At 40.4% G+C, this 18,951-nt stretch overlaps 2 protein-coding genes across 3 annotated transcripts in view; one reads left to right on the top strand and one right to left on the bottom strand.

The window, feature by feature from the left end:
• Positions 1-18,951, top strand: part of PPAT (phosphoribosyl pyrophosphate amidotransferase) — a 65,411-nt gene that overhangs the window by 15,516 nt on the left and 30,944 nt on the right. The window lies entirely within an intron of this gene.
• The window catches only part of LOC142046870 (uncharacterized), a 35,385-nt gene that overhangs the window by 6,168 nt on the left and 10,266 nt on the right, over positions 1-18,951 (bottom strand). The window contains exons 3-6 of the mRNA XM_075066127.1: positions 12,838-13,317; positions 11,333-11,422; positions 11,040-11,135; positions 5,087-5,173 (exon numbers count right to left, since the gene is read on the bottom strand). Of these exons, the coding sequence (XP_074922228.1) occupies positions 5,087-5,173; positions 11,040-11,135; positions 11,333-11,422; positions 12,838-13,317 (753 nt within the window). The remainder of the gene's footprint in view (positions 1-5,086; positions 5,174-11,039; positions 11,136-11,332; positions 11,423-12,837; positions 13,318-18,951) is intronic.

Raw genomic sequence — 18,951 nt, forward strand, 5'->3', positions numbered from 1 at the left:
ATGGACAGAAGTGCCAGAGCCACTGACTTGATGAAGCAACCATCTCATGATTATGACCTTTTACAATTAACCTGTACAGTTCTAATTATTAGCTAGAGGTGGTCTAGTGGTTAGGGCACTAGCCTGGTAATGGTGCTCCACCACACACTTCCTGTGTGCCCTTGGGCAAGTCACTTAGTCTCTCTGTCCCTCAGTATCTTTTCCTATAAAACAGAAGTAATTGTACTTCTCAGAGGGGTGTTGTAAGGATAAATATATTAACCTTAATGAAGCACTGTAATATCTCAGTAATGGGGCCCAGATAAGTACCTTAGGCTCAGAGGTCTTCCGGGGGTGCATCAACTCATCTAGATATTTGCCTAGTTTTACAACAGGCTACATTAAAAAGTATTAGCAAAGTCAGTACAAACTAAAATTTCATAGATATGGATTTGTTTATACTGCTCTGTAGACTATACACTGAAATGTAAGTATAATATTTATATTTTGATTTATTTTATAATTACTGAAAAATTGCTTACTTTCACATTTTTGTCATATAATCGTGCTGTGTCATGTTTTTGTGGTTATATCTGTTTTTTGTAAGTTTTTAAGTGAGGTGAAACTGGTGAGTACACAAGACAAATCAGACTCTTGAAAGGGGTACAATAGTCTGGAAAGGTTGAGAGCCATTGCCTTAGGTGGTATCTTCACTGTCAAAAAAACTACATTTGTGTTTGTTTTTTTACATAAAGATAGCCAACTCAAGATAACTCTTAATCTCTGAAGTCATAATCCTAATATTATTCGTCTGTCCTTGAAGGAGGATAGCATGGCTGTCTGTCAGTCCTTCTCTTCCCCCTCCTCTCCCCCCTATCACCTAGGATTTATCTTGATGTAGCTAGTTGAGGTACAAACTACCTTTGCCTTGTCTCCACAACAACTTTTTTGCTATGAAGACAAAGCCTTTGATAGACAGCTAGCCATGTTATCCTACTTCAAGGAAAGATGTGTGGGAGTATCCAATCCACAATCCCCCCCCCACACACACTATGAATTTTTGTGTCTATTTTAATTAGTTTAATATACTTAAAAATGTTGTTAAAAATATCAGGATTGTGTCCTCTCGTTTGTTTTTTTTTCTTTTCTTCAAAGGGGTATGTGCTTTTTATGGTTTTGTTTTCATTGTTGTTCTTTCACACTGCAAGTGTGGATCCTGTCTACCCTATATTTACTGGAGGATTCAATGGACAGTTGAAAAATATTAGGATTATGTCTTTAAAAATTTAACTGAGAGATGTGACTTTAACTTAAATGGTTTAAACTCTTTTAAAGGGCTTCTTTAATGCAGTGGGGTGATATGGTTATCAAGTAGGGATTGTTGTTTGGTTTTTCACAGGTGCTGAATCCCAATGGTGCTTTCACTAGAGTGAAATTAGTAGAGTTCCATCAATAGGGGGGAGGGATAGCTCAGTGGTTTGAGCATTGGCCTGCTAAACCCAGGGTTGAGAGTTCAGTGCTTGAGGGGGCCATTTGGGGATGGGTCCTGCTTTGAACAGGGGCTTGGACTAGATGATCTCTTGAGGTCTCTTCCAACCCTAATAATCTGTGATATCTGTGACAGATGGAATGATTTTTGTGTCCCTTTGGAGGGAGCCATGTTCAGCCTGCTTCAGTCGAAGGGAAAGATTCTAATGTAGGGCTTTATTGATACCTTATGCATACTTGTTCCGTTAATACAGATTTGCATTCTGTATAGTACATAAACATCTATTAAATAGTAATAAAAATAAAAAGTTAAAAGTTTTAAGCTTGGTTAAGAATCTTCAGAATTCTTGACAACATCAGTATTCCTCAAAACCCAAGTCTTATGACACAAGACTCCCCCCCCCCCCCCCCGTTAAGGTTTTTATGTAAACAGTTTGACTTCTTCACTTTTACTGCCCAGTGGGAGTTTTGTGTCTGACTTCAGTAGAGCTAGGATTTCACCCTTTCTGAGGTTTCAGAGTCTGGAGGAAGGTTGAGTTATTTCTCCTCTTTCCTTGTTTCTGGATACTTAGATGTCTTAGACCACTTGGATTTTTAATGAAGGACAGAACTATGTGTACTGTTGTAAACATAAGATCACTAGTAAATAAGCATGACTTTATTGGATGCAGTCACGATAAGTGAGATAACGTTAATTACTATACATGTAAATTAGTTAACTGGGATGATATGTTGCTGATTTTTATTAGGGAACAAGCTTGTTTAAAATTGCGCGATGCTCCCTTATAACATTGTTTGGCAGCTGCCTGCTTTGTCCACTGCTTGCAGGACTCTCTGGAAGAGCTTCCCCTCCTTGTGGTGATTAGAACCGGGGGGGCAGCAGCTCCCCTAAATTCCCTGTAAGGTATGTGGCTTGGTAGCTGCCCAGCAGCAGTTCAGGTGGCCCTCCCCTCACTGCCCTGTTGCTTCTGCCCTGCCTTTTGCCTTGGAGTTGCTCCCAGGAGATTCCTGCTTGCTGGGGGATGGTGGGAGAGGCAGGCTTATATGAGGATGTCCCCCTGCTCCTGGCCCCTCTCCCAGCTCCTTGGCCCCTCTCCACAAAGTGGAGGAGGGGAACAAGGCTCAGACAGAAAAGGAGGGAGCTTGCTTCCTGTCTGAACTAGCTGATCTGCTTAAAAGGGCAGCATACTTGAAGTATAGGGGGTCAGAGTACTTAAAGGAGAAATGCACATCTCTCTCTCATGCACGCACCCCCGAGACTTTGGAAAGTCAGCACCTGTGCAGCCATGAATGTGCTATCAGGAGGAGAGAGTGGTGCGCTCCAGCTGGATAGTGTGGGCTCCTCATCATGTTCAGTTTTTTCAGGGAAGTGTTTGCAGCTACTGCCCAGCATCTATTGTTTCCTCCCTCCTGCCTCAGTCCATGCTGCCTTGTAGAGTGTGAGGCTACATTAATAGCGTATTAACCCTTGAGGGCTCAGCTGAGTGCTAGTCCATCATTTAGTAGCAAGGCATTCCCTGGGAAATATTCCACCCTCTTACTCCACCATCTCAACCAAGCATCACAATCATTCATTGCTGTGTACAATATTACATTGTTTAAAACTTATACTATATATGTATATAATATCTTTTGTCAGGCAAAAAAAAAATCCCTGGAACCTAACTCCCCAATTTACATTGGATGCGCTTAAGAATTCATTTCCCCATAACATCGTTTCGCATAAAGTTGCATTTTTCAGGAACATAACTACAACGTTAAGTGAGGAGTTACTGTAGAATAGTACTTAGCAGTTATGCAGCTCTTTTTACCTTCATTGTATTTTGAAAGGATTTTACAAATATTTATATCTTCATAATACACCTAATTGTAAATTTTATAGAAAGGCAAACTGAGATTCAGAAATTTATATTTCATGCCATAAACCAACCAGTAATTATCTCATTACAAAAATTTAGCAAATTATTCCATAATTGTCCTTTATGGGAATCTTTGCACTTTCCTCTGAAATCTACTGTTGAAGATATGATCCTGAACCAGAGGACCACAGGTCTGATTCATATGGTGATTCATAAGCTTTTAAGTGACTGTCCAAGGCAACCCAGTGAGTCAGGGATAGGAATTCCTGCATTCTAATCCCATCTCTAACTCCTAGTTCCAGGCTCGTTCCTCTTAACCATGTTGTGTTTAATCTATTTGTGCACTGCTGTCTTTAAGTGATTCATATTCTGGAATGGATATTACATGACTGGAACAGAGAACCAATTGATTCGCATAGTACACAAACGAAAGTATTCACATATCTTATTATTCATAGTATCATTCTACATGAAAAGTTCTTGCTGCATTCATGTGACCTGGTTGTGTGTCTGAATCTAGATGGATGTTGTTTTGTTCTGATCTCAATATAGTTTTGTCTCCCCCATACAACGTCACCTTCATAGAATTGCTTTGTAGTTCTGGTTGTTGTAGAAATCATAGAAATGTAGTACTGGAAGGGATCTTGCTAGGTCATCTAATCCATTCCCCTGCACCGAGGCAGGACTAAATATTATATAAACTATCCCTGACAGGTGTTTGTGTAACCTTTTCTTAACCTCCAGTGACTGAGATTCTACAACCTCTAGGTAAATTGTTCTTGTGCTTAACTATGCTTACAATTACTAGGAAAAACTTACTGTCTAACTTAAATCTTTCTTGCTGCAATTTAAACCCATTACTTCTTGTCCTGTCCTCAGTGATTAAGGAAGACTATTTATTACCTTCCTCATTATAACAATTTTTTCTGTACTTGAAGACTATATCAGGTTTTCCCCCCTCGGTCTTCTCTTCTCCAGACTGAAACAATTGGGTTTGTTTTAATCTTTTTCTCCTAGGTCATGTTTTCTAGACCTGTGAACATTGTGGTGTAAACCTGTGGTATCTTAGCGCATTTTGATGCAGTGTGGGAGACCCGTAGATTCCAGATAACCCTTGTACCCTTTTATCCCAAATGTGACTTAGTTTTGTCCTTAATGACTTCTATGCTCATTGATTCTGAAACATCAGTATTTCTAGTCTACTTCCATGACACTGTTTGCAAATCTGTTTTGAATTAAGCATTTGAGAAAAAAATGGCCTGACATGAGATTCATTTATATAAGTGATCTGAATTAAATTTCTTATTAAAATAATTCACAACATCTCTGTTGCAATTGGATAGTGATCATACATACATCTCTTAAAAGAACTGTGGTAGCATAAAATGCTTTGAAAAGCCTGAATAGACTTAAAATGGCAACTTTTGTTGAGTGGCAGCTATTTTAGGTGCTTGGCCAATACTTCCTATTATTTGGATAAAATAAGATGGTATTTGTTTGCACATCAAATACAAAAAGTATTTTTTATATCCAACATAGTACTGTAAAGTGTAAGTGTTCCTTTTTAATTAATTCTTGATTTGTAAATTAGCATGTTTAGAGGAATCTTGTGTACGTACAACTAAATGGTGAGATAAAACAAGAACTGTATTTGTGCTACTGAACCCTTTAAGAATGTTAACTTGACTTCACAGAACAGTATATTTCGCCACTAAAATGAGATATACTTCCAAGATCATTATGGAAAACTCTTAACTTACCTATGTCAATTGTCTCTTTCTTTATATGTGTAGAAGCCAAGTCTTCTGGGGAGAAATTAATGAAGCCCTCTTTATCTTCAGGGATTTCTGTATGAATTCACATAATTATTAATTCACTGTCATAATTTATGTTTTAAACATAACCACTCTCACACCAGAGCTTCTGTAACAGCAAATTCATGCTGTTGGAGTAATAACTCTCATTGTTAATTCACTTAAATGTTTCGTTCTCTTGGACTGTTGGCTAAAAAATCTGATGGCAATACTTTCAAACAAACCTGGGATATCCTTAAAAAAAATTCTTCTAGTTAGAATAAATACCATGTGATTTCTAATTGGTCAGTTTAAGTGTGGGAATGGAATTGCCATCAATGAATTTTTTACATGGTAAGCTCTTTGGGGGAGCAACTATTTTTTACTATGTGTTTGTACAGTGCCAATGGGACCCCGATCTCATTTGGGGCCTCTAGGTACTACAGTAACACAAATAAAATAATAATGTACTGACAATGGCATGTGTGCATTTTATAGGGTGGCAATATAGTGATTCTGGTAAAGGATCTGGTACAATGACTTCCATGGACTGATTTCATGGGCATTGAATTTGACTGAAAAAGTGCAAGAAATGCATAGTCTGCCTTCTCAGTGGTAGTGCATTGTGATGCCATGTTCACAGTGTATCTGCAATGAAAGACTGACAGTAGAGGAGAATGCTACACTCACAATCCACAAACAAGACATATTCTAAAAAAGTGCCATTTGTTTACATTGTGCTACCATGACTTGCCTTTTTCTCTGCTGGCTACTGCTGACATGCTTCTAAGCTTTTTCTCTGGGATAGGGAGGAGTGCTTGTCTCCCATTTAATTGGTTCTCCTCCATTTGGTGGCACTCCCTTTGTGACTGGCAAATGAGGCAAGAATTTATTTGTACCCTTATTATGCAGCTGGAGAAACTGGTAGAGAGAGGGTAAAAGCGCGAGGCTGTACAAAGGGTCAGTGGCTGCCTTCTAGGCCTGTACTCAGTCCATTGGAAAACATGGCCATTAAACATTATTCAACAAAATGTGATCTGTAGCTTTAACAAGTTATTAAAAATGTACTAAAATCAATGTGGACTTGTTTTTGCTTTTGTCAATTGTTGCTTTGCTTTAGCCTTCTGTACAACATTAACATCATAATGCTCAAGAATCTAAACATTAACATCATAATGAACCAAGAATCTAAACCATTTCAGCTCTTTTTCGGAAATTACTTTTAAAAGTTTAGCAAAGGCACTCTGGGTATGTCTGCATGGCTGTTGGAAGGGAGCCTTTCAGCCTGGGCAGACAAATATAGCGGTTTGGATGTTGCAGCTCTGGTTAGCCAACGGAGCTCAAACCTACGGGGTCAGGTAGGCTTGAAAGTCTGAGTTATTGCCCAAGCCATAGTGTCAACCCCCTCTGTCAACCCCCCCCCTCCCTTTCCCCCCCCCCACATTCTAGCAAGTCTGTCTACCCGGGCTGGGAGTGTCTCTCTCAACTGCAGTGTAGCCACAGACTTTAAGACCCCATCTACACAGAGCAAACATCAAGCACAGTCTTTTACCTTAGTTCTAATATGCCTTGGCTCCATCAGCACTGGTTAGTCAAACCAAGTTATGAGCATTTGCCAATAGCCACATTCAGTCTCTACTTTATGCATGACTGGCTTGGTATGCAGCAAGACAGTTTGCTGTGTGTTCACTGGGGATTAGAGCAGTGTAGTAGCAGCTTCTCTAGTCATCTTCTCTATCCCTTCACAGACAACCTCTTTGCATCCCATTTTCTTTGGTTTGTGGGCCGGAATTAGGAGTCTTTTTTTCATAAATTTCAGTCTCATGTTTGTCATCTGTAGCACAAATTGGCTGCCTAAGAACCTGAAGATGTTGAAACTAGAGAACATTGCTGCAGGGTAAGTCCTGAGGAAACTCTTTATTCCTAGATTACCAAGCTTGTAAATTCCTTGCAGCTTTATTTTCTCTGCAAAGTGCTGGGCAAATCTGTGGCTCTGTGTACGTAGCGCTGAGATTCTGTGGATATATGCATTATTTGACTATCTAAGTGACTGAAACAGAAAACATCCATTACTCTTCCAACCCCCCTTTGCTGAAATGCACTACGTTAGGATCCGAAATCTGTATCTGTCACCTGTCTCGCCAAAAGTTCTGAGCACCCAGCAGCAGCCATTCTAAAGAAGCCATTTATTTGGGTGTCTGAGACGTATGGACTTAAACACCTAACTTTAAGCACAGTGTTTTTAAAGTCATGGCTTGGGAACTTATCTCAACAAGACTACCTGCAGATCTGCTTGAACATGCCTTATAGTAAAATCAGACGGGTGGGGGAATCCCTAGGAAGGATGAACTACGAAGTAATATCTCTTTATACTGCTACATTTGTTTGAACCTAGATAACTTGCATAGATCAGTGTTGTTGTTGTTGTTGTTTTTGTTAAAGCATGTTAGGAAGATAGGTGTCTTTGGAAGCTGCTTTTTCTTTTTTTTTCTTTTTTCTTTAACTGATCTTTCATAGAACAAGACTAAGAGAAATAAAATTAAACCAAGCACTTAATATTGTATGGACCTCCTCCATGGCCTTGATAGATGGGTCTATGCAAAATTTGGGGGGGGGTGCGCGCGCACACACAAATAGACTAGTTTTGCCTCTGAGTGAATTCAGTTTCACCCTTTGCATGAGTAGAAGTAATTGGCCCCTCTGAATACATTTCTAGAATGAACCCTGCCTAAAAGTTGTCTAAATATTTATTTTGAGTGATTTTTTTTTTTTTTTTAAGTGTTTGATATGGATTCATGAAAGATATGACTAGTTCATGCCCAGTAGCAGAGTAAGCAAAACTTAACAATGGATTTAGACTCTCCTAAACACTGGTTTCTCAACCTCTGAGTCAGGACCCAAAAGTGGGTCACCAGAATGTTTCAAAGGGTTGTGTGGTAGTTCCTAGTGCCACTCAGCTTTAGTCCAGCTGTTATGATGATGGGAGCCAGAGTAGGCCCTGTGAGCTAGGTCACAACTCCACTCTCACAAATTTAGTCTAGTCATGGGAGTAAGGCCAAACCTGAATGGCGCTGCAACCCCAGAAGTTGCAGTGGCTGGAGTGGGGAGCCAAGGCCAGCCAGCCTCACAGCACAGGAGCTGCCACTGTGAGGTAGGTGCCAGGCAGGACCCAACTCCTCACCCCTGGGGGTGGGGGGTGTCGGGTTGACCAAAACCACTCCAGGGTTTCCACCTCAAGACTATTTTCTGGGTGACACTTTTTTGTAATAAATGCCTTACTGTGGCACCCTCTGCTGGCAAATCCATTGAGATAGCTACTGGAGTGCAAAGGTGAAATAGAGACATTATTAGAAAAAGATGATTAAGTAGCAACTGTAATTTTAGAGGAATTCCTACAAGTAGAGAGATGTGTGGGCTGGTACTTCTAAAAGTATGCACTATTTAGAGACTGTACTTTACTTTTCGGGTGGGGGGTGGGGAGATAAATTGAGAACCCTCAACTAATTTGTAGTAATGTTGAAATGGGCACTGAGGCAGTTAGACCAGGATTTTGACTAACACTATTTCATTTTCCTCTTGCAATAAAGTTAGATATTACTCACTTCTAAGCTTATGACTCAGATTCCTATCTAGAAAATTCAGGTATACATCAGACTTCAAAAGGGGTATGTGTATGTCATAATTAGGAAGATGCCCTGATGTAACTATCTGATGGAAGGTTAACTGAATTTCCATATTTTTGTGAATATAGAGTGCAATATTAACCTTCTTTGCAAGTGTAATTTTTTTTTTAAACTGCAACATCTGAGTCTGTCCAATAATCATGCCTATCTGATGCACACAATCTTTTGGTAATGTTCTGCAGAGTATGGAGTATTTGTAAAGGACCAGTGGCAGATTCTCAGCTCGTGAAAATTTGTCCTAGATCTATTGATTTTAATATTGCTGGGACAACTTATACTAGCTGAGGAGCCCTCTGTGTTCACTACGTCATTCATTGTTCATCAGTAAGAATAAGATTTATGTCATGGATTCTGTGACTTTCAGAGACCTCTGTGATATTTTCCACATCAGCCCTGGGGTGGTGGGACTGGAGCTCATGGGCTGCAGAGCTCTCAGCTGCTGCATGTGCTGGACTCCTCATTGCAGCAGGGCTGTGGTTTCAGTCCTCCCCTGTCAGCCCCCTTTTCCCCCATTATTTTTAGTAAAAGTCAGAGACAGGGCACGGGCTTCTGTGAATTTTTATTTATCGTGCTCAAGCTGTCTGTGACTTACTAAAAATAACAGTGGCGAAGTCTTAATCTTATTCATCAACATAGGAATCTATGAAGTACTGGAGCTTCAACCATCAGTTTCTCACTATACGTTCATTTTGAAAATATCAAAAGGTATTACTACAAACATAATAAAATCATGGAGGTCTTTTGTAGTGTCAAAATCATTCTTCTTTTTCCCACCCCATTTCATTAGCAAAGTAACCATAAAAACGTAAGCGGTATTATCTTCTGTATTTAGAATGATTAAACTCCTTTCTTATTTGAACTGGGGAAGTGCAGGACAGAATTATTTTCTGGAATAAGAAACTGTGTGCAAAGTGTCATCCAAGAGGTGTTTTTAGCAGAGTTACACTTGAAAACCGTAGTTTTTGAAATGTCAATGCTCACTTAATCACAGTTCTGCCAAACTACAAAATTTCATTCTGTTTAAGGGCTAATCACTGGAGAAAACTACTAGTCCTTCTTACAAACTGTTACAGGAATATATAGGTTTTTAAAAATATATTTTTAAAATGGCAATGACTAAGGTAACCTACATACACGTTACATAAAACAAACCACTACATTTAAAAAAAAAAGATTGTGAAGTCAAGCACTGAAAAGTTAAGAAATGCCAGAATTAAGATTGTTTTTGCAACCTTAATTAAGTCGCTGTGTGTGTGTGCATTATGATACAATGGTTACTTGGCATGGAAAATTTCAGCCCAAAAGGTTAAAGTTGGCAAAGTTTTTTGGTCTCCTAATGGGAAGTATAACTTAATTATATGTGGCACTACCAGCTCTACCTATAATTCCCTTATCCTTTGGGTTCATACATTCAGATAACATAACATCAGCAACTTTACACATTTTACAAATAGCCTTAACTCTGATCCACAAGAACTATTCTTTCTTTCTCTCGCTCTCTCTCTATCTCAAATTAGATTTTATGGGAAATGACATGACTGCCTGTTTTTTCCTTCCCTTAGAATGTGAGCATGCTGTTTGTCATGGGGATCTGTAAAGGGTGTAATTATGTGCTTTTATTACACAGGCAGAATTTTAGTGATTTTAAATTAAGAGTGCAGTTCTCTGTCATTGATAGCTGGGCAAGAGCAATGCTGTCCAGTAGACGTGAGATTACTTCTTGTGATTAATCAGATGCTCTATCACTTACTTGTCTCATCTTTCCCTCTTGGTACATGTGAAGCTGCCAGATTCTCTGAAGTAGTGGTTACAGAAACCTCATCTGTCAAATTTAAATTTGACATTTAAAACTTTTTGAGAATACTCTGCTTAGAGGCTGAATACTGTGCTTAAGGCTGCCAAAGGAGGTCATGGAGTTTCCTTTGCTGGAAATATTCAAAGCAATAAAAAGGCATTCCCACATCTTTCCAGTTAGGTGTTAAGCTTCCCCTTCCCCTCTGCTAGACAATATTTAATCCTGAATCTTTGCAAAGAATATGTGAGTATAGAGTACTGTAAGAAGCTTATGATGTATTTTGTGTTTTTATGAGATTTTGACCTCTTTTCTCTAATTTTACATGAATGTTAATCAAGATACCATACTTTTGTTATACCATAGCATATAATAATTCCGAATCTTGGACTGACAGGGTTTATGTAAAACACAAAGAAATAATGGTAAATTCCATTTGACTCACCTAAACTGATATCCTCTTCTTCTTTTATATGTGTGGCACCTAGTTCTTCTAAAAGATTGCTTACAGACTTGTCTTCATTGAATTTGTCAGGGAGCACTATAAATGTATAATGCATACTGAATTAATGAAAAGCATAGATGTCATTAGATAAGGTGCTGGCATTCTCTTCTACTTAAGATTTGTAGGCCTTTATGTTGTCCAACTAATGTTTCAGAATATCTCTCCAGTGGTTTTTAGATATAAATTGGCTTACTAAATTAAGGATTTTATGTAAAATAGGAACTTTTATTTACCTGTGTTAGAAACTTTCTCTGTATGTGTGACCTGTAGATCTTCTGACATATTACTAACAGAATCCTCTTCACCTGTGTCTCCAGGTATTCCTGGGTGAATAATGTATTGAATTAGGGCAACACATTTTGCAATAATTCTGTAGTTACGGAAGTTTTACTTTACCTTTTTACAGGTTATTTAATTTGTTAAAAATCAAAATGAAAAAGGGCCTAAAACAGGCTTGTAGGTACGCTTGACGAATACTTGATCTTAGCCAAAAGGCTGAGAAGCGAAACAAAAAATCCTGTGAATTACAGATCCAGCAATTTCACTCAATATTGCTAGCCAACAATGACAAAAGAGAAAATAAACACAGATCCTACCACCATTCCACTCACAAACTTCACAATTCTTCCTCTTTTACAAAGCTTGGAAGACTAGACAAGTATTGCAATTTGTCCTAAAGGTCGACAGATTTAGACTCTTTTTGGACCGAAGGAGGAAACAAGCTCAAAAGTTGAGAGGGGTGGCATTGTTAACTAGATCAGTGGCGCTCAACCTTTCCAGGAGTCTGATTTGCCTTGGGTACCCCAGAGTTTCACCTCAACTAAAAACAACTTGCTTACAAAATCAGACATAAAAATACAAAATTGTCACAGCATGCTATTACTGAAAAATTGCTTGCTTTCATTTTTTGCCATATAATAAAATCAATTGGAATATAAATATTGTATTTGCATTTCAATGTATGGTGTATATAGATCAGTATAAACAAGTAGTCATCTGTATGGAAAATTTTAGTTTGTACTGCCTTTTTATGTAGCCTGTTGTAAAACTAGACATATTTAAATGAGTTGCTATACCTACTGGAATACCTCTATGTAATCCCCATGGTATGTTGAGAACCTCTGAACTAGATCATGGACTGGTCTTCATCTTTCAGGGTATATCTACACTTCAATTAAAAACCCATTGATGGCCGATACCAGCTGACTTGATCTTGGGCTGCAGGGCTGTTTAACTGCAGTATAAACGTTCCCCAGGCGCTAGCCTGAGTCTGAATATCTACACTTTAATTATACAACCCCACAAGCCTGAGCCCAGCTGGCATGGGTTAGCCATGGGTGTTTAATTGCAGTTTAGACATACTCACATTGGTGCAAGAACAGACTCATCTGCTCTGTGTGTGTGTGTGTGTGTGTGTGTGTGTGTATGTATAAAATATATATACACATACAACTCCAACTTCTCTACCACTTTTCAAGTATCCTTTGAAAACATTCTTTTCTCCCTTGCCTTTATGCATCTTAGTTTCTCAATCCTTTTTATATAACAGGAGGTAATTAGCTATTATGAAAAGTTACCATACGTAGTAAGATAATGTTTTATAAGTAGACAAACTGCCATGCTTCCGTTCAGCATTTAGTTTTTTTAAACGTTTAAATACAGTGTACTTTCTTTAAATGTCACATCAGTGCTAGGAAACTAATAATTGTAAATAATGTTTTTATAGCGAAGTTCTTACCTAAGGAGTCTTTTTCTGTTTTAGCTTCTATCCATTCTGTAAGCCTTTCACCTTCTTCATTATCTGATTTGCTTGATTGCTGTCCGGTGTTGTGTCCCAGAATGGCATCCAGTTCATTAAAAAATTTCATACTTTTACTTGTATTCCCTGAGTCTTGAGCATTTTTTATGTTTTTGTATTCATGTTTTAAGTTTTTATACTTTGTTCTGCACTGCTTCCAGTCCCTTTCAATTCCAAATTTTTGAAGCCTAGTAGCAACCTGTTCAAATATTCTTTTATTTCTCACTGTCACTTCAAGTTGTTGCTGGATGTTTTTGTCTGACCAGATATGTATTAGAGCTCTGACTTCATTGACAGTCCAATGTTTTCCTCCTTCGTTTGCTACTGTTGGAATAAAAGGTGGATTTTTGGACGTCTGTAATATTGATGTTGGGTTACCTACATCAGGTGGGGTGGGGGAGAGACACAGGTATGGGTTACCTACGTGGGGTGGGGTGGGGTAGGGTAGAGGATGCCAGAGAGAATGAGAGTGAAGGAAAATATTTTATTCTTTTCTTCACTTTTTTTTATTCACAACATTGGAGAAAATATAGAAATAAAATCAAGGTATCAAACAAAGCTGTTAATGACAAAACTGTATCTTCTGCCTTGTAAAGACAGTAATATAATTAAACCAAAATGCACTAACTCGAGAGAGAGAGAGAGAGAGTTGTGGGTTTGTTTGTTTGGTTTTTTTTTGCTGCCCTCCACCTCCAAAAAAAATTAACTTAAGTTGAATACTTTTGGGATGACATATTTGCTGTTACTAGTACTTTATGATGTAGTGCTTTACATTTTCATCCTGATCTGAAAGTGCTGTAAAAACACTAATTAATAAACTAGGCCTCATTCTCACTAACATTTTTACATCTGCTTAGCTTTATGCACACATGTAATTCCTTTGGGTTTGCACAGGTGCACAAAATTAAGTATATGTAAGGATTAGTAGAGTCAAAGGCTTAATCCTTGCAAAACAACCCTGTTGGGAGAAACCGAGGCGCACGTTATTTGCCTAAAATCACAAGAACTCAATGGAAGAGGTAGGACTAGAAGCTAATTGTTTATAACTTGAAGCTTTGCATTTCCTCAATACAGTACAATGTAAAAAACTGTGACCAAATTAGAGAACTTACTGTGTATATTAGTAAAAAATATTTTTATCTTATAACTGGTTTAGATAATTTATTTCCTTAATTTGAAATTTTTCAAATTGTACTTTTGCTAGCAACCACTAGTTTTAAATTTTTGGGGAAATTGGGAGGAGAATGCCACAATTTCCTAGTGTGCTAAAATATGTTCTCTTAAAACAATTTAAATTTTTTTTTATTATTTTAGACAGTAGTAGTAAACTCAATTAGGACTTCAGTTTTCTGAACAAATCAGTTTACAAAACTATTTTATTTTGTACTCCATTTGAAACAGTGAAATAGGATTAAGTCTTTCTAATGTTTTTGTAGATTTAGAAAATTATTTTCCTTTTTTTGTTTTCTTAGTGATTTCAATACTTACAGAGAAGTGCAAGCATGGAAGTGTAGAGTAGTTGGCATAAATTTTGCTATCAGTGTGTTTGTGACTTTTTTGCCTTCACAACCATCCCTTTCCAAATGGTAAACCATGCTGTGGTGGTTGGGTACTTCAGTCATTAAGTTCTGTATGGTGGCAAAAATGACCTTTGCTAGCATAGTCTGATTCAGTGACAGATACTTATGTGAATAAACCTATTTGGTGATAAACTTGGTCTAGAGGGAATAGTCATTGGTTTATAGAGACTCATGCACATTCTACTCATAAGGAAGCTTTACTAATAGATAGCATTTCCTCCCTTTTTAATTTTAAGTCGCAAGTCAGAGTCTAGGTACCTCTGCACCTGCTGGCCCATTGATACATTACAGGTGGAGAGGCTACTCCTAGGTGACTTACCAACTAGTCTTTCTACATTTGCCTTAAAGGAGCATAGGATTGTTTGTTTCTTCTGCAGTTGAGTTGAGCACTACAGGAATAATCACACTGGATCACATAAGAACATAAGAACGGCCATACTGGGTTAGACCAAAGGTCCATCTAGTCCAATATCCTGTCTACCGATAGTGGCCAATGCCAGGTGCCCCAGAGGGAGTGAACCTAATGGGCAATGATCAAGTGATCTCTCTCCTGCCGTCCATCTCCATCCTCTGACAAACAGAGGCTAATAGCCATTTATGGACTTAACCACCATGAATTTATCCAGTTCCCTTTTAGTGAACACCAAAGAAGCTTGAAGAGGTTGCAGCTCAGAATTATTGGAGTTGTCTTGGCAGCAACTGCTTTCTATTTGTATCTTAGATATTTTTAAGTGGCTATCATTTTGCTATCTAAGAGCTAACCATTCCGGCTAGAGAGAGAAATGAAGAAAAGGGCCCAAGATGCAGAATGGGGAAGGTCCTCCATTAACTCTTCACATTCCACAATTCACGACTAAGGAGTATGTCAGTTTGGAGTGATGATTGTTTAGCTTATGCATCTGGCCAACATTTCTATGGGTAAATCAGACTGCATATAAGCTAGACTTCAAGATTTGTATGACTTGAAATTGTTCTGGATTGGATCTCCGTGGGTATGTGGATTGAACATTACTCCAGAATTTTTCATTTAGAAAATGTTGAAATGGGATGCTTTGACAAGTCTGAAACCTTTTTCAAAAACGTTTAAAATAAAAAATTGTCAAAACTGACCCTTTCTCACAAGAAGTTACGGTTTTGAAAAATTAGCATTTTTTATGGAAAAAGTTTCAAAAATTCCCAACCAGCTCTACAAATCTTGTCAATGGGGTGGTTTTGGTAGCACAGTAATTAACAAAGCATACACTGTGAGTTGAGATTTTCATTTATCAGTGCATAAGGCTTAGACTAAATACCTCACAATTTTCAGAGCTAAAGCTTTGCCTAAACTTTCTCACAATAGTACCCTTCCACTCTACTGTATGCAGGAATTTAAAAACAAATCTAGAGAATGAAGAGTGAAGTCATTGTTGTTCCTTTTGAGAGATGCCCAGGTTCTGCAATGATGGGCACCAATAAAAGATAGGGCTTACACCTACTCTGCTATTGCATAGAGGTGGACATAGTAGCAATATGCCCTCCTGAGGGTAATGCTAGGTTTACAGTGGTGTCATTGCACCAGGCCCACACTCAGAAGGGCCCCACTATGGTTGCCAGGCAGGAGCATTGGAAGCTCCCTAGAAGTGGGGGGGGGGGGGGGGGGCACCAGTGCCCGGACCAAGGCTTGCCCTCTGCTTTGCCCTTCCCTTCATGGTCATACCCCCACTCAGCCTCTTCCCTGCAGGCCCTGCCTGGCGTTTGCTCCTCTCTTCTCCTTCTCTTCCCCTCCTGCCCCCCAATTGCTCACCATTAAGGCAGGAAAACAGTCAAGGGGCCATGAACACCTTTCTTTCCCCCCCTCCTCCTTCCAGCACTCCTGTTTCCAGGAGTCCAGTTTTTGCCCAGAAAGTCCGGTCAAAAAGTGGACCTAGCAGTTGACCGGACACTAAAAGTCCAGTTACAGAAGCAACCACAATCAGCCTGCCCACCAGGAGGGTGGGAAGAGTAGCTGCTGCTGCCTGGAGGAGCTGTAGCTCAGCTGGAGAAGAGGACATATGGCCACCAGAGTAATTAATTCTTTTTTCATAGAATATTGGGGTTGGAAGCGACCTCATGAGGTCATCTAGTCCAACCCCCTGCTCAGAGCAGCATCAATCCCTAGACAGATTTTTGCCCCAGATCCCTAAATGACCCCCTCAAGGATTGAACTCTCAACCCTGGGTTTAGCAGGCCAATGGTCAAACCACTGAGACCAGCTTCCAAGGGCCTGGGCCTGGCAGAGTGAGGTAGATACCAGCTCTGTGCTGCCCTGGGGTGGGTTCCTGTATGCCTCCCCCACCATCCACACCATGCTGTGCTTGCTTCTGTACCTGCCTCACTCCAGGGACCACCTTTTACTCCTGCCCTGCCCAGCTGTGCCTGGCCCCTCCCTTACTCCGTGGACTGACCCCCTACCCCTATCTCTTACAATTATTCCCCATGGGGGTCCACAAATATGTTTGGCACCAGGCCCACAAAAGGTTAATCTGGCCCTGCCTGAGGGTCACGATGCCCATAAGGGAATTCTGCCCTGAGAAGGATGACTGTATTCTACTGGGGAGTCATCTTTAGTTTCCAACAAAGGCTTCATAGAAGCCTCACAGAGAGAGGTTGCAAAGTGATGTGTGTCTGCCAGCCCCTGCTGGAGGGGAAGTCTCTGGCCTGGTCTACACTACATGTTTAAATCGATTTAAACAGCGTTAAATCGATTTAACGCTGTACCCGTCCACACTACAACGCTCTTTATATCGATTTCTGTACTCCTCCCCAACGAGAGGAGTAGCGCTAAAATCGATATAAACATATCGGATTAGGGGTAGGGTTTAGTGTGGACGGAAATCGACGTTATTGGCGTCCGGTGCGGTGAGTCCAGTAACAGTGGCACCACGTGCCGCTCTGGGTGACAGCAGTCTGAACCGGCGGATGGCAGCGGGCAGGTAAACAGGAAAAGCCTGCCGACGAACTTTTGAATTTACATTTTTCCTGTTTTGCCCAGCGTGGACTTTCTGGAATCGAGCGACGGGGTGGCGATGCATGTCCCAAATCCAAAATAGTCAAGCGCTTCCAGGCAGTGGGACCGTTATGGGAGATACTTATTGATTGCCTGTTATGGGGAGGACAAATCGTGTTCTATCAAAGCTCCATGTACAGGAAACTATGATATAATGCCAAAGTGTTCGGTAAAAAAATGTACATGGCTATTACAGTGCTGCGTTGACAACGTGCGTGAACGGGAAGCCATGAGACCTCCCAATGTACGCTCAGTCGGGGGAGGGTTACTGGACGACTCCGAGCTATCCCACAGTCCACAAGAAGACACATGTCTCTGAAAAGTCATCATTTGCATTCTGGTCTGATGTTCTGCCCAAGGTCTGTAGTTCAAACACATTGTCTCAGCATGGGTGACGGATCGGTTATTAGCGCCTCAGTTTCTGCTCCCCCCCGCCCCCCCCCCCCCGTGAAAGAAAAAGGGAAAGAAATCGATTTGCTTGACTTCTTTGCTAATGTCACCACTTAGATTGGGTGACTGAAGTGGTGCCTGTTAGACTGCGATGCTGCAGCTAGTGGAGAGCAGGTTTCCGCCTCCTCTCCCGCTCCCGGGTGGTTAGAACTGGTAGCGATATGAGGCTGATAATCCATCGTCGGTTGTCCATTCAGCCCGTGGAGTGCTTTCTGGCTGGGCCTTAGGTGAGTCTGGCCGGGGGCGCCTGGGAATTGCCCGGGGTAAAAATCGCGAATGACGCCTCAGTTAGTTCCAAGTTAGAGTGGTACTAGGAATGGTTGGTAACCGGTTTCTCATAGCAAAACGGTGTGGTGGCTGAGCCTTTCAATCGGAGCCCTCCCTCCGGGTGGTAAAGAAAAGTATTCTGTACTGTCCTGGACTGTCATAGCGCAGCATCCTGGAGCTCCTCTCTCCGCGGCACCGCTGTAATTGGTCCTGCTTTGGATGTCATGAGCCGGCCGGGATGATGGCTGTCCTCCCGTCCTCATTTATAGTTCTCGACTATACATAGTCTTGTTCTGGTATGTCCTGCATCTTTATAACTTCATAGACACAAATGGGGGGGGGGGGCATGAGAACCTGCCATGTAGCCCAGAGGTTGGGGAGGAGGAAGCAACGTGGTGGGGTGTTGGCAGGGGCACCCCCTGTGAATACTTACACGGCTTATTGCAGACTGTGCTCTGATTTACACTGGGTCCTCTAGTACAGTTGCCCCTTATCTAGGCAGGACTGACTCTATTTTTAGACTATAAAGAGAGGATTGACTCGGATCATTCCCAATTTGCTTTCGTGCGCCCGGCTGAATCTCAGCCAGGTGGCACTCTATGATAGCAGCGACGTTAGCAGAGGGGGAGAGATTAACCGTTATCTCGTATTGCCAGTTTACTCTGGCAGTAGCGTTACAGAATGACTGGTAACATCTCTGCTATCAGTGAAAAGGTGCAAATCCTGCTGCGG

This window comes from Chelonoidis abingdonii, chromosome 5 (assembly GCF_003597395.2).
Source record: "Chelonoidis abingdonii isolate Lonesome George chromosome 5, CheloAbing_2.0, whole genome shotgun sequence".
Taxonomy (NCBI): Eukaryota; Metazoa; Chordata; order Testudines; family Testudinidae; genus Chelonoidis; species Chelonoidis abingdonii.